Source organism: Dicentrarchus labrax, unplaced genomic scaffold, assembly GCF_905237075.1.
Source record: "Dicentrarchus labrax unplaced genomic scaffold, dlabrax2021, whole genome shotgun sequence".
Taxonomy (NCBI): Eukaryota; Metazoa; Chordata; class Actinopteri; family Moronidae; genus Dicentrarchus; species Dicentrarchus labrax.
The window spans coordinates 29374312-29393933 of NW_026136706.1; the positions used below are offsets into that span (position 1 = coordinate 29374312).

Genomic DNA, 19622 nt, shown 5'->3' on the forward strand with positions numbered 1-19622 from the left:
TAATGCTAAAGTGTCGAGCAGAGACCTGCAGAGCCCAGAAAGCTCTTCACATGGCACAGCCCATCATGGCCTTCACTGAGAACCTGCATTCTTCCTGGAATTGTACTGTGTCTGTTCTGATATTAAAAAGGTTCACTTCAACGGCCAGTCTGACCCAACACAATCAGAGTGTGTAAGTGCAGTGGAGCTTGTGGAATCCATTTTTATCAAAGCTGAGCTTCTCTCCCTCACAGAGGGAACAGCAATGTCATGATTAGTTTCTGAAATTAATTATTTCCAGCTATTAAAAACTGCCAATTGCAGCAGAAGTGCTATCCATGAGATGCAGAGTATGTTTTATGTGTCCACACCAGGGATATATTTAAAAGTTGTCCCTGCCAATCTTGTGAAGATGATATGTCAGGAGCACCTGTTGTAAATTTCTTCAAATTGGGCACAAATGTCCACTTGGATTCAAAGATGACCTGATTAGATTTTGTAGGTCAAAGGTCACTGTGACCTCAAAATGACCTTGACAAACACGTTTTTGATCATAACCCAAGAATTGATATGGTTATTATGAAAAAATGTCAAACAGATGTTTAATGGGATACAACGATGAAGTGATTACATTTTTATCCAAAAGGTCAAAGGTCAACTTCACTGTGACATCATAATGTCCTGGAAAAACAATTGTGTCTATTATTCGTACTATAATTAAGAAGGGGAGACTGGGACCATATTTCAGTTAGTCACACACTGAATTGTTGAAATCTTTTACTCCAATGTCAAAGGTCATTCTGACCTCAAAATAAGTGTTTAGCAATAATTTAAGAATGGACTGGACAATTCCAGATTTCACACATGTCGACTCAGGGGACACAATGAGTAAACAATAATAGCACAGTGCAGGCTTTTGCCTTTCCATTTCATCCATTCACTCGTTCTGTATTTTGAGTGTTGCATCTAAACATGACAGGAGAAAACAAAAGCACATTTAGTATACTTATACTCTATAAGAATCCATCTTTACATCGTAATCAAGTACATGCGTAATATATGTTTACTGAAATCATACATGCCAATGATAAGTGAACTTCCATTTAGCCAAAAACACACTTTATACCTTGTTGTTCTATCCTTTCCAAATATTCACTGTATACATTCAAGGATTCAAGGTTATTTTATTGTCATTTACAACTTAAGGTTGTAGAATGATATTTAGATATAGTTCCCTTTATGCCAATTTAAATAATAAAAAATAATAAAAAAAACTGGTAATAAATAAAAAATAAAGCTGTCTTTAAGTCTGGTGGTACGGCAGCAGAAGCTTCTGTATCTCTTCCCAGATGGCAGCAGGGCGAACAGGCTGTGGCTGGTTTGGGTACTGTATTATATGAGTCTAGACAGACATGGATGTAAACTGCAACTTGACTGGTTGGCGGAGGCGTACAGCCGCATAGTGGCAGACTTAGGCTGTTTGAGTAGCAAAAAAATAAAAAGAGCACCAGCGTGCAGAAAGATGCATTTAAAGAGCTTAGTCAGGGTAAGCATTAGCACCTACAGGCCATGTTTTCTCCACTGGAATGTCGCTCTAGAGGGCACTTTATCGCGTTTTTCTTGTCTGCAGGGTGGTAACTCTAGTGTCCTTGTATTCTAGGCTCATGTATTCAGGCAGCTGATAACCAGTTGTTAGTACTCTCTCGTTTCTGCGTCAGAAAATTAAAGTGACTGCAGCTCGCACCCTGGATGCAAGTCCGCTCAAAATGTAATTTGTAACGGCTATATCAAACATTTGGATCCATGCCTGGCAAATTAAATATGTTGGTCTTGCCGATGAGGCCGGCACCTGTTCGGCCAATCAACACCAAGACTAATTCTCTGTGAATGTAATTAAAACGGGACCAGTGACGCAACACTTACATCAGCCTGTAATTTGACCTTTACTTCGACCATCACACCAAATCAGCGTAATGTATGGAGGGATGTAAAACTTTATTAATAGTGTGTGACACAAGATGACAAAAAATGACCTTTTATTTCATTGCGGCCCCCCACTAGGTCAGGCCTCCAATTTAGTTAGCATGGTTGGATGAGAGGATGTAAGACTTCATTTTGTCGCCCCCATTAGGCTTAAAATGTCATTATTATTATCATTATTCTTTTGAGTCAGCTGACATTCCACATTTAGAATAAGGACCAAAGAAGTACCCTAGACAAACAAACTGGTAGTGCATACTAAAGGCTCAAATTGACTGGTGTTAAACTAAAATGAGCATCTTTCATAAGCTTTGGTTCTCTGCAGTTGTCTTTTCCACCTATACTCAGATACACAGGCACATTTAACTAGACACTAGACAAACTAGACAAATGCACACTCTCAAATGTCACTTTCAAGTATTCATCTCCTGCTCAGTTTAACATTTCACTGCGATTATGAACAAAAGCTTTCCCAGACGCTGCCGACGCTCCTGGCTCTGTCGCCACCCGTCATCTCTGTGAGAGAGAAGACAATTGGAGCTGAACTGCAGTGGGGGGGAGCAGAAGTGTGAGTGATGTGAAAAAGATAGAGAGACAGACGGAGCATGTGAAGAGCCCATCATGCCAAATAAAGTAGAAGCACAGATGGGGAGGGGGGGATCAAGAAGTGAAGACTGTAGTGCAGCAGGATGTGGAGCTGGCTTGAGGTTCAGAGGAGGTAGTAGAGGGCCATGTCCAATAACTGCTGCTGCTCACATGGCATGCTCCAAGCTCATGCGCTCCTTACCTCTCCCACCCTTCCTTCTCGCTTTTCTCACCCCGCCCCTCCGTTTCTCCTCAATCAACCCATGCCAGTGTGCAGCCACCCCCACACTGTGTCCCTTTTCAATTCCATCTCTGTCACCTTTCTTTCCCTTGTTTCCATCGTCTTCTCACCCTCCCTCTCCTCAGTCCTCCTTCACACTCCATCACCCATGTTAGGTCCCTGCTCGCCCTTACCCTGCCCTGCCTTCCTCCATCTTGCCATCATTCCCTCTTTGTTCTTCTTTTTCCAGCCCCGTCTTTCTTTTCCAACCCCAAAGCAGCCTTTAGTTCCTCATATTGCAGGGGGTGTTGCCTGTCAAATGCCTCACTAATTAATGTTTCCCCTATAGAATATCACACATTTGCATTTTATTTGACATCATGCTGAGTGTTCTGTTAATAATATTTATGGATATACTGTATGTTTATATACTGTGGAAGAATAAAGAGGAATGGCAAATAATAATCTTCAACATTGTCTCTCCCACTGGTTTAGTTGTTCTGTTAAACGTGGACAGAGTGCTTCGCTGCATTGCATTTACTGACAAAACTCCCCTCCTCACCAGGGCTTTCAAAAAATAATCCTCTAAACACGATTACCTTTAAAGAAATATTGGCTGGTGTCCATATTTTCTTCTTCAGAAAAATAATCATCTGACGATTCTGCAATGGATTTATTTGACTGAGAATGACTAAAGGAAAGCCAGAAGAAAACATGGCTCTTACTGCAATGACGCATTAAAAGTTAGAGGAACTTGAAACTGTTATGCCACAAGTTAGGAATATTCCAGCAATCTAGTATTGAACTCCCATAAGGTTGAAGGACTCACAAGAGACCAGTTAAAAGAAGAAATAATTGAAGAAGTAGAGGCTGATATGTCCTTGTTAGTCACTAATACGCTAATCTTTATAAACAGATGCATGTGAATTCATAATCTGTAGGCAAGGGACCAAGATTTTGGCATCAGAAGCATTCTGGTTTCCATTTGTAGTCCGAATAAAATTGACCAATCAGGCTTGAGTGGACTTTGGTTGCCTGCAGGAAAACGGTTCCTGTGGAGAGCAAAAGAGGCGGAACGCACTTGCTAAAATGAAATCTTAGAACCCATCGGGTAGCGTCTGAAGATGATTTAGCTTTTTATTAGCCTTTTTGTTTTTTTATTTATCGCCATCAGACAATAGTCTATGGTTTCTGAGATTGCTAATGAGGTGATATATCCAATAAAGCAACTTGACAGTGTCTCAGTACATCTGATATTTCATCTTTTTTCAAATTGTATTTTATTGCCACTTCAACTCATTTCAGTATTTCAACACAAACTCTTGAGAGTTTCAGTTTCAGCTTCAGTTTGATATCATGTTTATGTTAGCCATATTCTGTTTGTAGGGTTAGTATTGACATATTGTTCCCATCAGTGTCATTTTCAATTGTCTTGAAACCTGTGTTGGTGTTTGCTAGGAGCACTTTTGTAACAAGGAAATATGCCAATTTAAAAGTTGTTATTTTTGTAATTTCACGTACAAAAAACTGTAGCTGTCATTTCTGTAGGCACCAATTTTCCTCCCCATCTTTTTGTCTGTGGCTTGGTTTGTAACATTTAGGAGGATCTATTGGCAGAAATAGAACTCTACAGAGTGAACCGCCTTGTTTCACTTAGAAGATGAGCTGTATTCAATTGGTTGCAATATTCAACTAGACCACTAGATGACAGTAAATCCCACATACTGGTCCTTTAAGGGCTGTATTTTTCAGACCCAGGTACAATTTTAATACTAACACTATTCAGCTTTGCTTTGTGTTCTTAGTCAAAAATGAAGTCACACTGTAATTTTTTAAAGTAATTTAAATTAATATTTAATTAATAATTAATACATATAATAATAAAAGAAAACTGGCAGCTGTGGTTGCTAGGACCATACCGTAATAAATATGGTAAAAACAAAATTCTACTATTACGGTAAAAGGATTAGTACTGTGATTTTAAGTTTTGATCCATATTTTACCGTATGAATACGTTTTTACCAGCAAAATAAATGGTTTTGTCATATGCAAAAAACATATGAATGCTATGAGGGTGGTTTTCTGTGCAACTTACAGTCTGTTATATAAAAAAAGACTTTATTCCATATACATACCTTTAAATGCTGCATATATAAAGGTTTTGCCATGAGATATCACTGTACAGTTACAGAAACCTCAACCTATTTAGAGTTTCTGGTCTTTTACTGTCATTCACTGTAAAATCCACAGACATTTTATACATTGCACACTAAATTACCCAGTTCATTAAACACACAGTCCAACACATTACCACCTGTCTTTGTTGAAATATCTCTGCAGGCACAGAGTTTATCCAACTTTATTGGTTCCTCAGGTTACTGTTAGTGAAAATATACTCACTCTGAATTACTGCTTCAAAGACATAAATAAGTCTATGTATATTTCTGCATTTGTGGGCATTTGTCTTAGCTCTGTCTCTATGTTGGTGCACCTCCCCAGGTAAAGGAGACCTGATTGGTTCAGACTCCCTGACGAAGGAGCAGGTGATCAAGACCAACGCCAACGTCAAGGCCCTGACCTACTGCGACCTGCAGTACATCAGCCTCAAGGGCCTCCGTGAAGTCCTGCGACTCTACCCCGAGTACGCCCAGAAGTTCATCAGCGAGATACAGCATGACCTCACGTACAATCTGCGAGAGGGCCACGGGGCTGATGTGAGTACACACAGTAATGTAGACCAGTCGTTCCCAGCCTTTCTCCTTAAGGTACTCTAAGCTGACGACTCCTGAATAAGTGACATGTTTTATGGAGTTTGAGTGAAACAAGAATTTGGATGAATTTTGAGCAGATTATTTTCTGTGAAAATGTATCAGAGATGAGTTAGTAGCGTCTAATACAATTCTCCTCCTGTATTGTGTTTTTTTTAAATATTTTTAACAATCATATATACTTAATGGGCTTCTTTTTGGACAAATTCAGTATTTTCTTCACCTTGCCATTTAGCCATTGTTCTGTTATCTGCAACTGAAGGCTCTATGCATATAGCTTGTGTGCATAAATTCCATACGTACATTTTAAAACAATTTAATTTAGATTTCTTCACATAATTGAACCAAATGCTTTAAAGATATAGCCCTACTAAATTTAAAAAAAATTCTACATGAAGCTTTGGTGACCCCTAGTGGCGGTCCCGATCCGCAGGTTGGGAACCACTGGAGTAGAGTGCTAAAGGAGAGAGAGTTGTGAATGAATTGTTTGTGCTTTTACATGTTTATATATTTGCAAACCCTGCAATTGCCCCTCAAGGTAGGGGTTCTAAAACGTTTTCATGTCACGGACCCACAGTTAGACTGACCCCATGTGGGCCACAGGCTAATGGGGTTGTTGGATTTTCTCAAACGTTGTGTCAGAAAGTGAAAATTAGATGACGAAGGCCAACTTTTAACAAAAGATTTCAGCTTTATTTAGAAAATCTGTCTTCATATAAATATCAACCTGACCTGAAAATGGTCCAGTAAACGGTTAGAGAAAGGTATGCATGTGGCATTAAGACTGTGTGTAGCTGGTGTATATTTATAAATAAATGTAGATATAATATTGCACAACTACGGTGGTGTTATGGTGCCACCATGACAAAAAGAATATTCTCTCAGTTTATCCTTATAACGAGAAATCTTTTCAAATTCTATTTTGTTATGTTAATTTGTTATTATGACATATTTTCTTGTTATTACCAGGCACCAAATTATTACATTTTTCCTAGAAACATTTCTTGTCAGAAATGCTGTTGTATACAGCGCACCAGATCGGTCACAGCACTCCATGTGCAGCAGTGAAAAGTGCAGATTGTAGATTACATATAATTCTAATGGGTAGCCTCCGTAAGGAAGGGCTCATGGATAAAAGGTATGCATGACCTCTCCACCACTGCTTAAAAATTCACAAACGGGTCTGTGCACACATCACAACTCGACGAGCCAGGCCTTGAAGTGCTTTTTCTTAACTACTGCCATCGAACACACAAACACACAGCCTTTGCCTTTGGCTGGTGCAGCAGCAGCAGAGGGAGCAAAACATAAGGACAAGAATAGCTTAGTGCTGCTGTTTGAAGCTGTCCTGTTGCTAAAAATAGTGCAGGGGGGAAGCACGGGCTGTCCCTGACTGGCTGAGTCCCCCGCAGCTGCTGCTAAGATTGGATCCTGCTCGATATAAATAGCCCAGCCAGCCGAGGAGAAGAGAGGAGGAGGAGGAGGAGGAGGAGGAGAGACGAAGGGGAGGAGAGGGGGGGGACTCATCTCATTTTCTGTTTCACTCTTCCTCAAGTCCTCCTTTCCCACTGCAGAGCTGTTTGTTTCTCCGAGGCACTTACTGCAGAGCACGAGTGGGTATGCAAATGTGCAAACGTGTGCACATACCAGTGTGTGTCTGCAGCAGTACCTAGAGGATGCACAAGCTGCTGCCCATATCTTAGGTCAGGGTTGCAGATGTCCTTCCTGGTTATGTATGCAAAACCCCTCTGAAACTAGGAGCCCAGGAGAGTGTGTTTGCATATGTATGTATGAAAAGACTGCTGGTATCTAGCACCTCCTAGCTCAGTAAACATATGCTTAAAGAGGTGCTCTGATAGGATGAATAATGATATGATCAGCAACAGAAAAACATTTCGGCCAGTGTAGAAGATACAAAAAGGATGAAAAAGAGGGAGGGGGAACATGTTTTTAATGTTTTTTACCAGGCAAGGAAGAAGGCAGAAGATTTGGTCAGATAAAGATGAGAAAGAAAAAGATCCATCATCTAAATGGTGGTTGCATTCTCAGTGTCCCTCTCTGCTGATTCACAGGCTGCAGACTGACTGTCATGATCCGACGCCTTGGGCTAAACAATGCTATGTGCAAGAGCAACCAGTCGACTGGGCGCACTGAGCTGCTGCGGGAAGAGGGGGATATTACAGTGTGATTTGTACCCTGTGTCCAGTCTCTGCACCACAAACATGACTGGAAGAGCAACAATATTGCCTGTAACTGCACATACTGTACAAACACAAACCGCTCGCATACCCTGCACCAAAATGAGAAAAAGAGCACTTGTTATCTTATCCTTTGCAAGCACACACACAGCTTGCATAAACCGGCACTCAGATGTCTGCATACAGCCCGGCTCGATCACACATACATGACACACATGCAAACTTCAGCACACCCACACAATCACACACAGGCGCACGCCGAGACGCAGCAAGTGCACACTTATCACGCCCCCGCATCGCAGAGCCCTCCTTGGTTTCCTTCAGGGCTGGGAGCTAAGATTAGAACAAGAAAGCTAAAAATACATTACGGTAGCACATGGGGGGAGGGGGTATAGAGGAGGGGGGTGCCTGAGGGGAGGGCAATGGGGAGGAAGATTTAAAAAAAAGAGAGAGTATGCTGTGCAGGCAGGGGCTGAGGGGAATGAGAAACTTGATTAAAGGGAGAGGAGAGGGAGTGAGGCTGAGAGAGCGGGGGAAAGGCAGAGTGGAGGGGCGTTGGCTTGTCTGCACGGTGAGGTATACAATACAGTCATTTGTCACTGCAGCAGTGTATGTTAGGGCATGAGTGATGGTATTAAGAAGCTGGAAGAGGAGAATGTGCAGTCATCACTTAAGTAGATGTAATGAATTACTTTGATGGTGTAAGTGAAGTCAGACCCAGTTTCAGTGTATTTTAAACACAGTGCATCTGGAGGAAGACTCACTCTTATTTTTCTATCATTTGAAACTTAGTCCCCCTCCAGTCAGAAACCAGTGTTTGTCCTTGTTCCTACAGCGTGCTGTTTGAATGCTGTCTGTGCAGAGTTTGACACTAGAAGGATGTTTTCACATTCATCTGCTGAAAGTGGAAAGTTTCTCTGAGCTCACTGAAAATCAGATTTTAAGGGGTGGGGCCTAACAGCAGGATTTGTGACATCACAAATAGTTTTGGAAGTCAGTCCTGGTCCAGTATCAACTTGTACAGTGTGATGTAGAAACTTGAAGCCACCAGTGCACATCCACTGAGAATGGACTTTACAGTGAAGTAGGAGACAACTTGTGTCCAGCAGGGAAACTTTAGAATACTATAATACTATATATATATAATAATAATACTTTAGAATTTAGATACTTTATAAGGGTGTAAATTATACTTTTTTTGCAGAAAATTGTATTGTTACAAGCAGACTATTTGTATATATGTCTAAATAAATGTCTGGAGGGGGTCCTTAAATATGAAATACAAACAACTGATCCATGAGGCTGAAGCCACTGTTGAGGATCCCAGGTTACTGTATTCTTTATTACATATTACACATTACAATCCTGGCAGTGTGATAGACCATTATAGAGAGATACAGTTCTTCTACTAAATTATTAAAAAAATATACATGGAGAGTTACATGATCAAATGAAAATTCTTTAAAATGTTATATGCCATCAACCTGCCAGTGACAGCAGATGAAAAAGTCTGGCACATTTACCTGGTTGACTTAAGTCCTCATTTTAAATAATGTGCATTGTTCCTTTTTAAATAAATAAACTTCAAACTTCCAATAATCCAAATATATTACAGACTTTACTGCTTACTGCTACACGCACTAGGAGACGTTTAGGGACCAGTTCTATTAACCTAAAGTCACTCCAATACACTCATACACACCAGACATCCAGCCACGTCTCTTATGATGAATTAAAATGTCTTTTCTGCTCCTGTTTTCTCAGTAGCTTGTGCTGTTAGGGTTAGGTTAGTTCTTTTTATCACAGAACTTTTAACTCACACATGTTCTCGCTGGAGTCCTGTTTTGTTTAGCTAGTCATTTCTGGAAGTTTCAGCGACCCAGCATCGACACTGAAGTCGGCCTAAATTATTCAATCCATAAGCAGGGACATAGCTGATGGGGAACAGGGAAGAGTGTGACTGCCGGGGGAGTGTGTGTGTGTGTGTGTGTGTGTGTGTGTGCTCAGGAGAAAGTGATGAGGAAAAGACAGACGCAGCAGTCTGTATTAAATGTAGCATGACAGGCTTCTTTTTGCAGTCTGGCAAAACAATATTCACTCAAAATAAAATGAGAAATAATTGGACTTTAACTAGCTCCTATAAAATTCTCCATTTCTCTTTCTGTTTTTTCTCAAACCTAATCCCTCGAGGGTGACAGGAAAGGATTGGTACATGGCTCAGACTCTTGATGAGTGGCTGTTTAAACTTTTAGCTGCAGCTCTACTCTACAATAGTACCTGTATCAGTCCACACACAGTTAGCTCACTTTTCTCTCATTTATTTATGGACAAGTAATGTTAACTTCTCCATTTGTCAATAGACACAAACAGATTGCAGTAGCAGAAAATAAATCATACAATAATATTAGTGTTAATAATAATAAAAGATAAAGCATGAGATACAGACCGGTTTAAAAAAAACAAGGTATAGTCACAAAAATAAAGAAAATCTATCTAAATTTTCGCCTGGGTCTCGCACTTTCCTATGTAAAGGTATAAAAACAGCCTTAAGGACATGAAGAACAGAAGGCGACCTCCTCCCCCCCTCACCTCTCTTCCCTCTTTCCCCTCTTTGGATTGACTTGGTCTTATTTTTACCTCCTTCTTTCTCTTTCTTCCAATTATTTACCTTTAACCTTGAACGCTACACATTCTCTGCACACACACCTAAATGTGCAACCTCCCTATTCCAGTACCTCCTCTCAATTACTCAACCTCATCTCTAGCCTGCATTTCTTTATTCTTTTGCTTGTTTTGTTTGTGTTTATATCTATTGTATTTTTAATTATTTATTCTTATTTATTTATTTAGATGTTACCTCAGTTGCTATCATTGTTTCTCTGTTGCCTTGTCATGTCTCCTTTGTGCTCCTGTCCATATTAATCACGTATCTTGCACTATTAATTAAAAAACCAAAGAAATCATGCCATTAGGGGGAAAGTCCAATAAATTGAGATATTGGATTGTGTTGGATTTGAAGCCACTTAAACAAATACCAACTCATTATCTTCCAACTAAACATAGTATATCATTTGACAAAACTATATAAACACAACAAAGACAAAGAAACTTCAAACTTTAAGGCTTTACAAAGTTGCTTTATTATTCTTCAGCCCATGTAGTGTTTCAATATAGGGTCTGAATTCTGTTTTGTATTTGAGGTGCAAAAATGATCATTCCCGCACTAGGTTTTTACCATATCAGGCAGCTCTAATTTGTGGTTTCTTTTTGTCGTATTTTCCAAATAAAATAAAGAGGTTCAGAACAGTCTTTTACAATCAATGTTCTTCTAAAATGTTCCAGCGATGAAAGAAAAGGAGCTCAAAAGATATTAAAACAGAAATATGATCATTTATGAAGCTTGTGTCTCCATACATACTCTGTTAGAAGAGGGGGTAGAGGGGGTTGGACTGAAGCTCTATCATTCCAGTTCACTGGTAGAAAAGGTACAAAAGCTTGTGTTTGACTGCCACCCGCTGGTACAACCATGTCACTGCACTCAATTTACCAACTCGGATTTGATTTGATATCTGTCTATCTGTCTCAGGTGGACTGGGAAAGCAACGGCGGCCTGGTGAAGAAGCTTCCGTCCATCCGTGAGGACGAGGAGGGCGACGAGGAGCAGAACTCTGTGTCCCGGGCCCCTCGCTCCCCGCTGCGTCTCAGCAGGGGCCTCAACTCGCCCCTGCGCTCCCCTCTTCTGCCGCCCAGGCCGTTCCGCGCTCCCTCTGAGCACTCACGGCCAGCCACCCTGCAGATACCGGTGGTCAGCTTCAGCAGTGCGCCACCTGAGCTCAGCCCCAGGTAACACACACAGATCACACAGACATGTAGCTGAAAAGGAAGGAGCAGCTGAGTATGAACAATAATCAGAAAGATTAAGGAGGCAGTTCAGAACACAACCGTGCAGTCAGAGGAGAGACTGCACTAACAGCATAGGTGTCTGGCTGCCATGGTAACCAGTAGGATACAGTGCAGGTGCATCACATGGGTCCCGGCGGTTGGAGGGTGAATAGGTTTTCACACTGTAGCAGGATGGTGTGTGTACATGGAAAGCAAACGTGTCCGTGTGTGCACAGAGATTAATGACCCTGCCCACTGTGCAGTGGTGTGTGAGCAGAAGCTGCTGATAGAGGGAGTTTAATGTTTGAATAAAGATACTGTACAGCCAGCACAGATACATTCTGTAATTAGCACTCTTTCAGTCTTCCCCTCTGATTTACATTCCTCTCCAGCACCCTCTCGCTTTACTTTTAATCCCTCTTTTCTGCATAGGTTCGTGGACGGCATCGAAACAGAGAGCAATTCCACCTCATCGCAGAAGTTCGAGTTCAGTCCCAGCCTGTCACCTACAGCGTCCCCCTCCCCATACCCAGGTAACCACACACACACACACACACACACACACACACACACACACACACACACACACACACACACACACACACACACACACACACACACACACAGTAGTAGTGTTTGCCTCTCTCTCTCAGAAGAACAGTATTTTCTGGAGGATTAATGTTGATGTTTGTGTTGTGTGCAGGGCTCCGGGAGCACTCTGAGATCAAGCAGAGTGTGTCTAAATTGACTGAGGAGGTGAGTGCGACTCCATGTTGTTGATCATGATGTCTGTTTACACATTTAGCACAAGGCTCTAATTATCATCTCCACAAAGGAGCTTTGTTTGTTTGTCTGTCAGAATATTTCACCAACTGTAACAGCTTGCATTGCAATAAGGCCTTTTTCACATAGTAGGAGAAGCACAGGTGTAAAAAATAAAATGAATGATGGCTGAATTCCATTTAGCTGTTACAGGTCATGGTTTCCACACATTCTGAAAATGTGGAAAACCTGTATATATATTTGAAATATTCTCTTGTCCTGTACATTTTCATTGTATTTTGGCTCCACACTCAGATTCCATAAACCTGGGTGTATATTTAGTTTGAAGCTCAGCTGTTCAGAGCGGGTTTACCAGACACACAGCAGAACAGAAAAACGCTGCTTTTTCATTTCTGCTCCCATGTCAGTGTAGAGCTGTTCACCACCAACTTTTAACATCAAATCTATTTTGGAAATGCTGCAGACGGTCACATCTACAAGCATACAGACTATTATTGTTTACATTTACATTGGTTGTTGTGCTTCATAACTGTTCATTGTACATGCAACAGACACTTATACCTCTTCTTTCAGGTGAGAAGATGAATTTTCTGTAAAATAAAATAAATTCTACTTGATTTAAACTATTACTTATGGGCTCTGGCTCATTAATGTTATGGTTAGAGGAAAACAGGAGCTCTGTTCACCTGAGGCCACAGCGAAAGTGTCCAATAAATGCTGACCGCCATTGTAAGCAAGTGCTGTCCTGTATTTTCAAGAAGAACTCCTGGAAAAGGATTTGTTAAAAATAGTGGGAACCCTGAGGGCCCTTCATGCTGGCTCACTGTCACACTGTCAGGACTTACTGAGAGACTTTAATAGAACGGAGCCATTGTTAATGTTATTAGTAACACCTGTCATTGTCCTACTGTGACAAGTCAAAATGCCTATTTGGTGGAAATTTAGGTAATGGGCTTAGAATTTCTTTCTATAGTCCCATTTCTGCCTGAAAATATTATCCCTCATTCATCCAGTCTTCTCCACATTTAGCACTGCACAAGTTAAAACACTAGCTAACTAGCAAGCAAATCTATATAAATCGTTAGGAACCACACACTACGACACATAGCATATCTAATGGTTCATGTCCACAGGCTTTTTTTTGCATCTGCTTCCCGGCATTGGATGCTTGTAGTCACCAAACGCTCCACGCTCCTACAACCACGCAAACACAACGCCGACTGGCTCCAGGATTTCAGAACAGACCAGCATGGTGGCTTCTTTGAAAACTTTCTCTTATTACGAAAACCGTTCTCCCAGATGTGTTTCTGAAAACATTTTAAGCAAGATATAAACCATGCAGCTGCTAAATCTGTCGTATATTTTAGAAAGAAAAGTTAGCTTTAAATGTTCTTTACGCAGGTTTCCAGAGGCGACCAGTCACAATATCAGACGACCCTCATTTGCATAAAGTAGTATAGACCTTAACTTTCTGCAAATGAGGAGTGGGCAACGTGAAGCCCCATCTCTCAAAACACACCATGGCACTACCAAACAATGAATGAATGAATATGTGTGGGAATGACTGCTCCTGTGGGCGCAGGAGAGGAGAAAGTTGATTTTAAAACGACTTAAACATACTACAAAGAGTTTTAAACTGGTTCTGAAACAGTCTCAGAATATGATATATAATATAGTTATTCTTAATGCCTGCCACTGAAATCAATGAAACAAGCCGGTAGAGACACTACTGCTTTTGTCCAAAGGGGCTGCCAGAATCAACACAGACTGAAAGTTCTTCGTAGAGGCTTCAAGTACTCAAAATTACATCGTTTTTAATGTCAATGCATTTTTCTATTGTTTCCACAATGCATGAATTGTCATCTTTGCCTGCCATACCCATCATTACCACGACCAAGTTCAAATTAAACTGTTAAATAACTGTAAAAAATGCAGCAAGCACTTTGAAGTGGACTGACAGCGTAGTGTAGTGACAGTTTTTTTTCCTGTGACAAACAGCGTATTTTAGCGATGGAAAAACTGGCACAGCCATGTTCAAAGGTATCCCTTGGTACCCACAAGTCTCCCCTTTGCAGACATGCCCACTTTATGCTAATCCCATGCAGTTTGGGTGGTATAAATGTGTTTTATTTATATATATATATATATATATTTCCCAATGTTTTTGAATATTTCTGCAGACTGGGGTCCATAAACAGTGTTGTAATTGCATAAATTGGGAATGACTGGAAAGCTGAGACACATACTTAATGCCACCCCTGTATAAGTCGTACATTTCCAAAAAAATACTACTGAAATAAAAGTAAAGTACTTTGTTGTTGCTGGTGACAAGTCCCACTCACTTTTTCACCTAAGTTTGCATCCTGGTACAAAAACTCCTGCATAGGATTTAAGTATTCAAAATCATGGACACCATCAGCCAATCAGCATCCCAGTCTATCATCACTATGTATGTGATGTCACAGCTCCAGCTCCAGATGCAAATGAACAGACTTAGAGGGATTGTGTTCTGTGAGCACGCAGCATGTACCCTATAGTCTAAATAAATAAATAAATAAATAAATGATGCCGTATCAGACGGTGCTTTACTTCAGCCTGTCCCATCAGCCTCCTCAGCAAAAAGAAACTTTATATATGATTTGCATGGCTTTCAGCTGGTTCTCTGCTGTGTGTTTACTCTGTGTCTCTCCTCACCGTACAGATGAACGGTCTCTCCAAACAAGTGTCCAAGCTCAGTGAGGAGCTGCAGGAAATGACACGCCTGCTCAAGCCCCTCCTCCAAATAGCATCGCCACCAATCCTGACCACCATGATGCCAAATCTGACCCCACCCCCAAGCAGTGCCAGCCAGCTCTCAACAAGCTCCTGTCTCGTGTTGCCACCCCCCGCCACATCCTGTCCCCTGCAGAGACCTGACACTCATTCCCTGTTGGACAGTGGAGACATAGAGGGTGTGGATTTGCCAGGATGCCTTCTCCCGACTACTCATTCACCAAAAGGCCTAATTCATCATCTCCAGCATCGCCACAGACCCCGCCGGGGGGCAACTTCAAGGCCCACGCCCGGTCCAACCTCCCGTCACCCGAGGAAGGACTTGCTGAGGGATCCCCGGTCCTCCAAAGCCTCCACGCATCCTCCAGCAACGGGATATTTTTGCCCTCGCTGCAGGACCAGCCCCCCCTGGCCTCTCACACCCCTTCACCTTCCCTCTCATTCTCCATGTCCCTCTCCTCCTCGCCGTCCCTCTCCCCCTGCCAGGGCCCCCACCCGTCCCGACCCAGCAGCTGTGCCAGCAGAGGCCTGCTTCCCCCGCCTCCCTCCCAGGACACCCCTCCTCCTCCGTCCTCCCACTGCTCCGCTCCCCCGTCGCTCACGTCCTCCCCCAGAGACCTTCAGCTGAGGCCTTCCCCTTCCGTCCCCCTTGTGTCCCCAGCAGTCACTCTCCACCCCTCCACCCACTCCCTGCCCTTGTCTCTGGACTTTTTTAGTGCACGCAGAGGGCAGGGAGACACCCACACTCCACCTTGGTGTAAGTCGCAGCTGCGCTACCGGGAGGCCAGACCCGTCTCTCACCCCCAGGAGCTGGAGATGCAGGAGTGGGGAAGGCAGGTGGACGAGGGGAAGACCTCTACAGAGCACATCAGCTTCATCGATGAAGAGGAGCCAGCGTTATGAAGAAGGGATGACAGAGTAGCAGAGAACGAAAGAGACGGAAAAACAAGACCAGATCAGGGATAGTGACTGCTGGATTACAGAATGATAACCAATGGGAAACCAGTTCACACAGGAAGTGATTTGTCAGGCAGGAAATGCTAAAAGGACAGACAGGTACAGAAACACAACGCCAGCTGTCAATACATCAGTGTGAAGCAGTACTTTCCTTCACACAACTACAACAGCACAAATTGTCTTACAGTCTGAACACTTCAGTAGCATCAGTTGCTCCCTGCAGCTGGCACACACAACCGGCTCCATAGATCTCTCCAGCTAACCAAACACACAATATTGCTTTTAAACCCAGCTACGGATGTCTCCTCCTCTTTAAAGGGCAGGTACAAGCACACACATATCTCAGCGGGAAACATGTCTTTACCCACGCCAGATAATCCGAGCCACCGCACTGGGGCCGGGAATGTAAACTGTCTCAGTGACATCAGGGTCACCTCACCTGGAAAGCCAGTTTGCGTCATCAATGAGGATTATTTTTTAAAGAGATACGGTTATCTGCCTCTGGGCTGGTGGGAGGTAAACACTCAGCTGACATCCAACCATCTCTTCACATACACGGCCATCACCCGCGTTCACAAAAAAACCCTTTGAATTTGTTTAAACTTCCAACAGAAATGTCCACATTGTCTCTTTGAAGTGCACAGTCTAGTCAGCAGATGTAAAGGAGCAGAAAGGCTTCTGTTTGAGTGTGGACCTAATGGTACGTGTCCACAAAGCACTTTTGGATGCAAGAGGTCATGCCAGTTCCCCAGTATAGGACGCTTATAGTCCTATTGACCGAGAAAAGTCATGCAAACACTTCCTGGCTGCACCTGATTGGACGAATGCTTTCTGCTCTGGCATTTCAAACAGGACCAACCGTAGGCCATATATAATAAGTGAAGCCATTGCAGAAGTTTTTTAAATCTGCATTTTCTCTAATGGCCAGCAGGGGGCAGCTTCATTGGCTGCAGAAGAAGTCTGATAGTATTGAGTTATGGAGAAGTGAGCCTACATCTCACTTGATTTCTGAGCTCAGTCAACAGTTTCCTAATGGGTTTATAGTCTCAGTCTCTAGTTTCAGTCTTCTTCCATACAGCATGATGTTCATTTAGTAAATGATGGTCCCATTTACAGTAAAATAGACCATAAAGCAGGGTATGATTTTGGGCGGGGCTATCTTTTGATTGACAGGTCATTCTCAGTGAATCTGGCCAGCTCAACGCACCAAACTCAGGTCAAACCAGGCAGTGCTGTTTAAATATGGATCCAGATTCTGTTACTGTGTTGACTATTTCTCACTTAAAATTGTTTCACAAACATATTTTAGTGTACTGTTCATCTACAATACAGTAACGTGTTCCTGCCAAACTCAAGGCTTCAAAGCTTCTCTCATATTACCAAAATGTGTTTATGAAAATATTTTAAGCAAGAAATAACCCATGCAGTTTCTGAAGCGGTCTTCATTTTAGATGGTTAGTTTGAAAGATTTTAGTGAGTCTCCAGAGGCAGTGGGTCACGCTGCTGGATGTCCCTGATTTGCATAAAGTATCCTTGATCTCAACTTGATGCAATGAGAAACAGCAACATGGTGCCCGGTCTCTCGAAACGCACCGCGGCACTACCAGAATGCATTGCACGCGATAATGATAATGACAGATCCTGTGAACACGTACCATTAACGTCAGAGCTTAGCAGTTGAGCTGTGTGCCAAAGACAAAAAGCAAGCTTTATGGAAAAAGTGGGGGGAGCAGTAATACATTACACAACACCCATATATAACTGTTCATCACCACCATGACTGTTTACAACCAGCCTATCAGATTGTACAGCAAACTCCCACATCACTCCTGAGCTTTAGCCATCCAGCCATTCGTGCCTTCTCCATATAAAGTCCGTCACCTGTTCACAGGCAAGCATTTGGATCAAAATTCACACAGAAAGCCATCAGCGTCACCTGCAGAGAACACTTGCACCTTTTATCTAAAATGTTACCAATTTATTTATTTAGGCTATTTATTTTTGTTGACGAAGGCAATGAGGAAATATATCTGGGTGATCTGACAGGAACAGGCTGGGAAGGAAGGTTTACCGTCCAACTACAGAACTGGACGCACTCCAGACTGAGTGCAACCCTCCCAGTTCTTATGTAGCACACACACACACACACACACACAAACAAAGCAGATCTCGAACACGCACACACCTCTCATCATGTCCAACCTGTCAGCTGACCACTGAGCTTTACGCCGGTACGAGACAACAGCTGAACCCTAACTACAATACCCAGGCTGCGTCACTATGGAGGTCTCAGGACTTCTGTACTTTTTGTTTTTTGCTTCGGTGAGGTGCTTTGTGCACCACGTTACTTGTAATATAGACAGTCAGATTTCTGGTTTCTATTTTCTGTAAGGGGAGCAGGGGACTGGACTCTTTCCACACTGAAATACAAGGATTCACTGAGCAGGACTCCCACTGATGTCTGCGGAGCTCTGATCCTGTGGGGTACCCTGGGGTGGGGTATAGGGTGGGCGTGGGCGGTATATTGGGTACACAAAAGGGTTTTAAATCAAATGCATGTCACAGCTTTTTTTGCATGAGGAATGTGCCTGCTTTTGAGCTGTAGAGGGCGGAGGGACAAGCTGCCCGCCCTACTGGAGGCTGCTGGTTTTCAGATGTTTTATTAAAGACTGCTGTTACATAAAAACTTTACCAGGATTACATGATGTACAACAATAAAGAAGTGTTGTTTTGTAAGATCTCAGATTCCTGTGCTGCATTGACATGTCAGTGTGCGTTTCTTTGCCACTGTATTTTCTTCTTTGTGTTTGGAAGGGGAGGGTGAGGCGAGAGAGCTGCGATCTGCAACTACACCACTAGATGCCGCCAAATCCTCTACACCGGACCTTTAATTTCAAAACTTGATACGTTCAAAATACTACAAATATTTGAATGAAAATACTTTGCTGAAATGTAATCTAGAATAAGTTCAGACTTTGCTGTAATATCTGTAGTGTGCACATACATCCATGATTAGCTACAGCTCAGAATGAAGCTGCCTCTTGCGTGAAGTGTCCGTAGTCTGACTACGGCCACCCTACGCTGCTGTGTTTTAACGTCTGTCATAATGGTGGCACTTGGAGAGCCGGATATTTTTTTGGTGGTTGTCTGACAAACACTGATGGTTATTTGTGGATACAGCCTTTGTTTGGATGAGGAAACAGAGTGGGAAACATCTTTAAAATCTTTTTTGTTCTTCAGGAAAGATAATTTTTTTCCCCTCTTCAATTTTACGTAATTTACTTTTTTATCCAGATTGTTAGAAGTTTTAGAATTGTGAAATATCAATGTTAAGTGTTAAAAACAAGTTTTTTAGCAGGGGGGTTATTTTATTATCACTGTAACTCAGTAGTAAAACGTGAGAGGCTCAAACTGGAGCTTGGCAAAATCTCCCAGTATACTGACACTGTGGATTAGACAGTGAATCCTTGTAGAAACAACAGGCCAGACAAATAAAGT

The 19622-nt window shown here is 42.3% G+C and overlaps 1 protein-coding gene across 1 annotated transcript in view; it reads left to right on the plus strand.

Annotated features, from left to right (window-relative positions):
- Nucleotides 1–18862, plus strand: part of kcnh3 (potassium voltage-gated channel, subfamily H (eag-related), member 3) — a 175699-nt gene extending 156837 nt beyond the window's left edge. The window contains 6 exon segments of the mRNA XM_051403203.1: nt 5264–5478; nt 11317–11573; nt 12045–12145; nt 12316–12368; nt 15097–15391; nt 15394–18862. Of these exon segments, the coding sequence (XP_051259163.1) occupies nt 5264–5478; nt 11317–11573; nt 12045–12145; nt 12316–12368; nt 15097–15391; nt 15394–16070 (1598 nt within the window). The 3' untranslated portion in view covers nt 16071–18862.
- The last annotated feature ends 760 nt before the right edge of the window (nt 18863–19622 follow it).